The sequence below is a fragment of the Lathyrus oleraceus genome, chromosome 3, assembly GCF_024323335.1.
Source record: "Lathyrus oleraceus cultivar Zhongwan6 chromosome 3, CAAS_Psat_ZW6_1.0, whole genome shotgun sequence".
Lineage (NCBI taxonomy): Eukaryota > Viridiplantae > Streptophyta > Magnoliopsida > Fabales > Fabaceae > Lathyrus > Lathyrus oleraceus.
Window position 1 is genome coordinate 16882297 of NC_066581.1, and position 9280 is coordinate 16891576.

At 31.7% G+C, this 9280-nt stretch overlaps 2 protein-coding genes across 2 annotated transcripts; both read left to right on the forward strand.

Annotated features, from left to right (window-relative positions):
* Positions 1-220: 220 nt before the first annotated feature.
* On the forward strand, positions 221-1268 carry LOC127132161 (acidic endochitinase). The gene has a single exon (XM_051061046.1). It carries the CDS (start codon positions 249-251, stop codon positions 1152-1154), a length of 906 nt encoding a protein of 301 aa, XP_050917003.1. The 5' UTR covers positions 221-248; the 3' UTR covers positions 1155-1268.
* Positions 1269-6507: 5239 nt separating this feature from the next.
* Positions 6508-8855, forward strand: LOC127132162 (uncharacterized). Its single transcript, XM_051061047.1, has 3 exons — positions 6508-6643; positions 6903-7114; positions 8545-8855. Exons 2-3 carry the CDS (start codon positions 6910-6912, stop codon positions 8673-8675), a joined length of 336 nt encoding a protein of 111 aa, XP_050917004.1. The 5' UTR covers positions 6508-6643; positions 6903-6909; the 3' UTR covers positions 8676-8855.
* The last annotated feature ends 425 nt before the right edge of the window (positions 8856-9280 follow it).

A 9280-nucleotide genomic window follows, 5' to 3' on the forward strand; every position in this document is an offset into this window, starting at 1 on the left:
TATTTTTTTAATAAATACAATAATCATTTCATCTATTTATACCTATGACAGATAGATTGGTTGTCTTGACTTTGAAATAGATTTTAGTTTTTGATTTATTTTTTCTCTAATTATTTTTCACCCTAATTTTATATATTATTTTATTAAAAGAAAATTGGGTTATGGAAGAGAAAAAAAAACTATCCCCTGGCCTCTATAAATTGGTTCCTTATTACTCTAACAAGCATCAAACTAATTAATATATTCCAATGGGCAAAGAAACATGTAGCCTTTCAAATCCAATTCTCTCTCTCTTGATTTTCCTCTCCTTGTTTTCTACTACAAATGCTGGAGACATAGTGGTTTATTGGGGTCAAAACGAGAGAGAAGGTTCATTGACAGAAACATGCAACACTGGACTCTACAAAATTGTGAACATAGCATTTCTATCCACATTTGGAAATGGTCGCAAACCTCAACTCAATCTAGCAGGTCATTGTAACCCTTTATCAAACAATGGTTGCAAAAGTTTGAGCATAGACATAAAAAACTGCCAGAAGAAAGGCATCAAAATCATGCTCTCGATCGGCGGCGGAGTCGAAGGTTACTCTTTGTCATCCAATGAAGATGCTAGAAGCGTAGGAGATTACATATGGAACAATTTCCTAGGAGGGACGTCAAAATCAAGACCATTAGGTGATGCTGTGTTGGATGGTGTGGATTTTGACATTGAAGTTGGTGGTGGTGAAGTTTTTTACATTGAGCTTGCAAGAAGAGTCTCTGAACATAGAGGGAACAAAAAAGTGTACTTAACAGCAGCACCTCAATGTCCTTTCCCTGATCAAAATCTCAAAAGTGCATTATCAACAGGACTATTTGATTATGTTTGGGTTCAGTTTTACAACAATGGTCCTTGTCAGTATGATTCTAGCAACCGTAACAAGTTCCAAAAATCTTGGAACCAGTGGGTTTCGACTATTAAGGTTAGTAAGATTTATGTTGGTGTTCCTGCGTCATTGTCAAGTGCTAGTAGTGGTTTTGTGCCAACACGTGTGCTTGTGAGTCAAGTGTTGCCTTTTGTTAAAAGGTCAGGCAAGTATGGAGGAGTGATGCTTTGGGATAGGTTTGCTGATAAGGAAAATGGATATGGTAGAATCATTAAGGCTTCTGTTTGAGATTTACTTAAGGTTACTTACTTTGTTTAAGATGTATGTATAAATAAGTGAAAGTTGTTGTAATGAGTTTGGACTGTTGATTCAAGTTAATTAATGAAGTTTTGTTTCTGTTAATTGATGAATACTGATTTCTGTTAATTCAAGTTAATATCAAAGTCTAATTCGACTAACCCTTTGTGTGTTATGTATTTGTCTTTTATGCTACATAATGTTTTCAATATTAGTGCTCTTCTTATACCTGTTATTTTTATGTTGTATTTTATGATTGTGTGAAGCATATTTTTTATTAAGTAGTTTAATGATTCGAACAAATACAACTTTTGTTTCACAATTAAGTAAAAGTGATATTTAAATGTTCATTCACCACTCCATGTATTTAAATCAAATCGAGTTAAAATTTCTGACAAGCCCCCTCTAGTACAAGTACTAGATTGGACGGATGTGAAATTTTGTCACTTTTCAACTTTCGGGATAACTTGAATCCGCTTGTGACTTTTTATTTAAATGCCACAAATCTAAAATTAAAGTCCCAAAATACCTGAAATTTATTTTTTAATCTGTCATCTTTTTTTGTTTGTCAGAACTCTGATTGGGAGAGACTCCTTTTATTATTATTTTTTATTTCATTTTAATCTTTTTAGTTTTTTTAAATTAATTTAAAACAGTTTTTAATATATAAATTAATTAAAAATATTTTATAATACAATATTAATTTAAATAATTAAAAAAAAAATATTTAATAATAATAATTTTTAAAGAAACCAAATATTTTTTAATATAATATACTAGTTTTTGAAACCCCTATATATTTGTTCCACCTTAGATTGTGGTCAATCGACTTCGAGTTTGTGAAAGATGTAGTCATTTCGTGAACGAAGATTTCAATCAACGTAGAAATTAATTTCTTATAATTTTTTTTAACTATCTCTTGTAATTTTTAACTATATTTTAATAATATTTCGTATGTCACTTTATATTAAAAAGTATTTTTTTCTTTAAAAACTCTTAATTATTAAATATTTTAAAATAAAAAAAAAATATTTAAATTAATATTATATTATAAATAATTTTTAATTAATTTATATATTAAAAAATATTTAAAATTAATTTAAAATAAATCAAATATATTAAAACAAAATAAAATAATAATAATAATAAAAGGGATCTCCATCCAAAATGGAGGATCCCAACTGATTTCTGACGCGACCATCATCCAAGATGGAGGAGGTAAAAGAATATAAAAAAAATCCCACTACAAAATAAAAAAGATGGCAAATTGGAAAATAATTTTCAGATTATAACATTTTGGAACTTTGATTTTAGATTTGTGGTATTTGAGTCAAAAAATCTCAGGTTATTTACTAGAGATAAAAATATGGAGAGATCGTGAGTTTTTAAAGACTTTTTAAAAAATAAAAATCAAATATGGGTTGAGAGAGACCATACAGAGAAACGATGCGTTGTTACCAAAACATTTATTTTGAATTATCTTACTCACGTGACTAGGGTATGGGTTGAGAGAGACCATATAGAAAAACGATGCGTTGTTACCGAAACATTTATTTTGAATTATCTTACTCACGTGACTAGGGTATGGGTTGAGAGAGACCATATAGAAAAACGATACGTTGTTATCGAAACATTTATTTTGAATTATCTTACTCACGTGAGTATGGTTTATTGTATGGATATAATTATTTTCAACATATTTTTGTTTTTATTCACTCTTTCTTATATTTTATTTTATAATTTTTTCTAGACAAAAAAAATCTTTTTTATTTTAAGATTTAATTGAAATACAAAGTGTAAAGAGATTTCACACCGTCGGTTAATCCTAAACGTTGGATATTAAAATAAGTTTGACTTTTATTTTAAAGATCTATAAAGTAATGCAAATGGATGATGGTGATGAATTGACAGTGTAAATCTTTTTACACTAACAGTGCATAGTAATTAATCTCAATAAAAATTTAATTGATATACATGGACAGTGTAAAGATCTTTTACATTGTCAGTTAATCACAACCATTGATTTATTTAAAATGTTTGACTTTTATTTTAACCATTTAAAAAGTAATACAAACGGATGATTGTGATGCATTGATAGTGTAAAATTTTTTACACTGACAATGTATAACAATTAATCTCATAAAATAATAAATTAAAACACAAATTTAAATTACTTAAAAAAATAAAAAGAAAATAAAACAAAATTAAAGTAACGGATTAAAGTAGCAAAAAAATATCTACAGTGATATATTTACAAATATTAATTACATATTTAAACTAATTCAATTTACAAATAATTAAAAATATTTGAAATCTGAGTAATAAATTAAAAAAAAAATAACCATCATAATTATAAGAGATAATCAAGTTTTTTTTATTTATATCTTATGGTAGAAATAACTTTTTTAGTTTTTTATTTAGTATTATATTATACGAATTTTTTTAATCTAAATAATTCATTTTTTCAAATTTATTCGTTATAAAAAATTTAAAGTATTCGACTTTCAAATAAAAATTTTCGGGACGAAGTGATGTTGTCATGTCAATTGGCGACTATACTTAGTTTTCTAACGAAGGCACCAATTGGATTGACGATTGCATATGATGTTATCATCTCAATTGATCTCAATGTACAAAATGGCAAATGAGACGCTAATTGGTCTGACATTAATGTATATTGTGATTTTTTTTAGTATATGAAGTAAACATTAATATTTAATTTAAAATACTTTTACACACATTAGCGATGTCGACCGGATTGGTCATACCGGTCACCGGTTCTACACCCCTTAGCTACTCTAACTCGTTTTTGATTCACTTCAGGTGTTTGAGGATTTGAGATCTCAGGAACATCATTAGTTTTTGCATTTCTAAGAAGTCTTGTGCATGGAGCGAAACACTGTCATAACTGAGTTCGCGACCCATGCCAGAATAGTTGGGATGTGTTGATGAGGTTATTGGTGTGCGGACTGGACAATTGAAGAGGGACATTGGTGTGAACGATTCGTTGGAAAAAAGTTGAAATGGTTGTTGTGGTGTTTGATAGTCATATGGTTGTTATGGTGTTTAAGTATTTTGGTTATGGTGTGATGTTTGAGCGTTTTGACTATGGTATGAGGAAAGGTTGATGTTATATATTCCTTGGGTGTTTTGACTATGGTCTGATGCTTGGGTGTTTTACGAGGAAAGGTTGGTGTTATATGTTCCTTGGGTGTTTTGACTATGGTATGATGAAGTGTTAGGGGCATATGCATTTTGGACGTCTTGATAATAGTCATTTTGTTGGCAATAGTATAAGGGACACTCTTAGTATTGTGGTTGGCTGTCTATCATGTTTTAATTGTTGGTTTATTTATTTGTGGGTCGGTAATTTTGTTGGGTAAGGGATTTCTGTGTTTGTGGGTTGGTAATTTTGTTGGTCGATAATTTTGATTGTGACATAATCCTCCTTCTAGCCATGTCAATTACATTAGACATATTGCACAAAATTTCATGCGGGAAATCAAAGACAAAAACCTTCAGATTTTTTTTTTAAATGCAGGGTATGCTTTAACTCAATCATCGTTCCAATACTACCGCGAGGAAATTAGATTGTCAAATGCGGATGCATTAAGGTAGATGGATAACATTCCATTGGAGAATTGGACAATGACATTTGACAAAGGACGCCGATATGGCCACATGACAATAAACTTTGTTGAATCCATGAACGGCGTCTTAAAAGGCATTAGAAACCTACCAATAAGCGCGTTGGTGAGAGCAACATATTTGAAGTTGGGATCACTTTTCACAACCAGAGGCAAAAAATGGAGTTCGGTGTTACGGTCATGGCAATTATTCAGTGAAAGTTACATGAAAGTGATGAAGGACGAAACTCTCAAAGCTAGCACACATGCCGTTACAATCTTTTACCGTCATATACACAATTTTAGTGTAAAGGAAACACAGGACCACAACGAGGGAAAGCTGAATGGAGACTTTGGGGTCTAACTGAATAGAGGTTGGTGCGATTGTGGCAAATTCCAAGTCCTTCTGTATGTCTTGCTCCCATGTCATTGCGGCATGTTGATATACTCGCCAAGACGCTTCTAAGCATTTATCTTATGCTTACAATGTCGTAAATATTTTCAATATGTACAACAATATCTTCTCGGTGGTAGCATTGGAAGATTAGTGGTCTGCATATCAAGAGAACATAGTTTGGCACAAGGAAAACATATGACGGGAGAAAAAGGATCGCCCTTACAACACGCGAATTAGAACATAAATGGATACGGTTAATAAAATGGTAAGATTATGTGGTTTATGTCGTCAACTCGGATACAATCGGAAAAATTGTCCCAATGTTGAAGCAAGTTCTACATGAATATTTTTTTTCTTTAATTTTTGTAACCTTGGTATTTATAATATATAGCAACTTTTGGTTATAACAGAAATAATATAAACTCCCTTAAAGACTCCTAAAACAACAATTTATGCACATGAGCAACACGCGACATAACATACCAACGTAAATACGCATAAAACAACAATACAAACAACGAATATAAAATACTTAATACCACAACATGTCTAAGAGATTACACCAATCAAAGCAATGTCATTTGCTGCAGACATCATATCCCTAACATCATCATCATCTCTAACTCGCACTCACATACATTGCGTAACATTAATGTCATGTGCAATTGAGATGTATGAAACAAATCTCTCGATACTTTTAAATTTTTCCTATCATTAATCTTTCAGTCTAACCAACTTTTCAAACTTCTTTCAAGATGTTCGAAACTTTAGAACTTCCAAAGTTGTGTAACATTATTATCATCTGCAATTGAGATGCATGAAACAAGCCTCTCGATACTTCTAATTTTTTCATATCACTAATCTTTCAGTCTAACCAACTTTTCAAACTTCTTTCAAGATCTTTGAAACTTTGGAAGTTCTAAAAAAACATTTTCATCGAGGGTTTTGTTGCGGAATAACATACATGCTTGTACCTTTTAACAACCATGATAGAGCTAGTAATGAAAATAAAAGAAGAATTTGAAATGAAGTGTGAAGTGAAGCAAATGGTAGGAGTCACCTCTATTTATACTAAAAAAAATCATAATATACACGGATGATAGATCAATTGACACCTTTTTTTTATCATTTTTTGTACATTAGTGTCAATTGAGTTGACAACATTATATACATTCGCCAATTTAATTGACGTCTCCCAAAAAAAAAACAAGTGATGGCAATTCGTCTAATAGCATGATTTGTCTCAATTTTTTTATTTTAGAAAGTAGAGTATTTTAAGAATTTATTTAAAATCTGGGTTATTTTGAAAATAAAATTGAAAAAATATATGTTATTCGAGTAAAAATTTCACAATATACTGGTTTTTTTTAGTTTTATTTTGTGACGTCACTTTGCATAGTTAAACTTTTTTCCTTTTCGTTTAACCTAGTCGCCTGTGTAGTTCAATCCCGCCCCTGGTTTGTATTCTGATTTTCCTTAATTCTTCATGCTTCTCTATCTCCATATTTTAACTTTTTCAAAAAATCTTCACTGTAGCAGACGCATAAATCCGCGACGGCGGCTACACGCGCCGCGTTGATCTCGTCTGAGGCAGCCGCGACAGTGATACGCGCCGCTATTTGCCGCAATTAGACTACCTAGGGTTTGATAACTAATCTATTGTCCTAATATTCTTACATTGATTGTGTTGTTGTTGTTGTTGTTGTTGTGTGTTAGTTAGAAGATGGAGTTTTGTCCAACGTGCGGGAGCATGCTGATGATTGAGCTACCGAATATGGGTCACGCCACTAGGTTTTATTGCACCACTTGCCCATATGTTTGCCCAATTGAAAGAGGGGTTAAGATTAAGAGAAAGCAAATCTTGTTCAGAAAAGGGATTGACCCTGTTATCTCCTCTGATGACATGAAGAATGCACCCACCACTGAAGGTGCTACTTTTTCTTTTTATCACAATTTATTGTTATCTCTTCAATAGTTATATATGATTTTTCTGAACTGATTCTACTAGTTTATTTGTTCATGTAGATTATATAATCCGTTTTTTTTTACTCTGAAATTAATTTGAGATTACCTCTCTTTCTTTTATTCAATAATTGTGTTGACTTGAATCATAACTTAGCAGCACAACAGACTTTGGTTTAGTGCAATGTTAGCTGGTATACCGTAGCAGAATTTAGACAAACCGCAATTGTTCTGCGATACCTTATATAGTACAAAATGTTGTCAAATGGTAGCTATAACACTATAGCAGAATTTTAACCTATGTTGTCGATGGCGGATGGAGGTCCATGACAGAGAGCCAAAAAATTCCGTCACAATGGCCGCTTTGCTGCACCATTATAGTGGATTATGGAGGAAAAACCTGCAATATCGGCCAATATTTACCATTGTGGTGAGCCCAAAAACCGACATGTATATCCGCAATAGCAGCCATGGCACCGCAATTTGACAACACTGATTTTAAGAATCTGCTATATGCAATTGACAACACTGGTTTAATGTCACTGTGTAATTTAGTGTAAAATGTTGTCAAATAGTAGTTATAGGTCTCTTGCATAATGGAATTTTAACAATTGGCTATATGCAATTGACAACACTGGTTTAATGTAACCGTGTAAGCTTTATTTCTTCTGAGATTACTGAGGATGCTCAAGTTTTTCGTGTTTGTGTCAAAGTGTGAAGCATATTTAATTTGGGATTATTGAACACTTTTATCATATATATATGTTGTCTGATTAGCTTATGTTTCACCTGCCAATACATTTCAAATTTGTGTGGTTTTGTTTTAAGGATAATGTGTCTCGATGCAATGATTTGTCTGATACTTGGGTATATTTATGAGCTTTAAGAAGTAGGGAAGTAGAAGCCGTGGTCTGGTTTGGTTTGTCTGAGTTCGCATGTTTCAGTTTAGATTATCAACTCCTTACAGGAGCTTTTTATTTTATTTTCCTTGTACTAAGGTTGTCTTGCTGCTCATCATGAGATTCCATTATGCTTTTCTTTTACACTAGATTTTTGTGCGGGGTGGATGTGAGGCCGGGTTGGTTTATAGATTGATGCAATGTTTTAAAAATCGAACCAACCCAAATGGTTCACAATGCTGAATCATGAACCTACATTGTCTATGGTTCTGTGATTCCACCACAATTTTGTCTTGGTTCGAGCAGTTTAAAATTGTTGAATAATGCTTCAGAAATTTTTTATGTTCAATGTTTGATTCAGAAATGATGATTCCATTCTTTGTAATACTGTTTTTGTTGTGTAATTATGCAGTCCTTGTTTCTTTGTAATTTTCTTTATCATGATTTCCATTTTCTTTCTTCTTTTCCTAACTCCTTCCTCTCTGTTTTTTTTTCAGTACCATGCCCAAATTGCCGCCATGATAAAGCTGCTTATAAGGAGGTTCAGACTAGATCAGCTGATGAGCCTGCGACATTGTTTTTCAAATGCTTGAATGTAAAGTGTGGGCACAATTGGAGAGAGGGTTGATATGCAATATATTTTTTGTCATGCCATAAAGATATAGAAGCTTTTCATGCTGTTTCTGATTAAAATTATGTGACAGATAAGAGTGTTTTATTTTATTTTACTTTTTATCAAGTAATTGTTACAAAAATGACATTGGCTATAGAATTTTATAATCGTAATTGTGAAGTGTTTTTTGATGAACTCTTTTAGCAATCCTAACTATCATAGTATATTTATCTTTTGCAAACAAGCCATTCCCATGGAAATTGACAACCTTTTTATCTTTTGCTGTTACATTTTGATGTGCTTAAGCATTGGTGATTTCAATTTCATCACATGTTTCGTTTTAATGGTTTTGATGTCTTGCTCCGAGACGAGTTAGAATCAAATACAGTAAACCAGTTTTAGTTATAGTACAAATGTATGATTTCTCCTGTTTTTTTACAATATTTTGTACTAAGAAGAAAAACAAACTCTTTTTTAAGTTGTTGGAGTACTAAAAAGATCAAAATTAAACTTCCTATTTAAAATAAAAGCAAATTAAATCTAAAAACTCACAAAATATGAGTTATCAATAGTCTTAGTTCTGATGAGGGTAAAGGCTTTATTTACCAAGGGACAAAAGC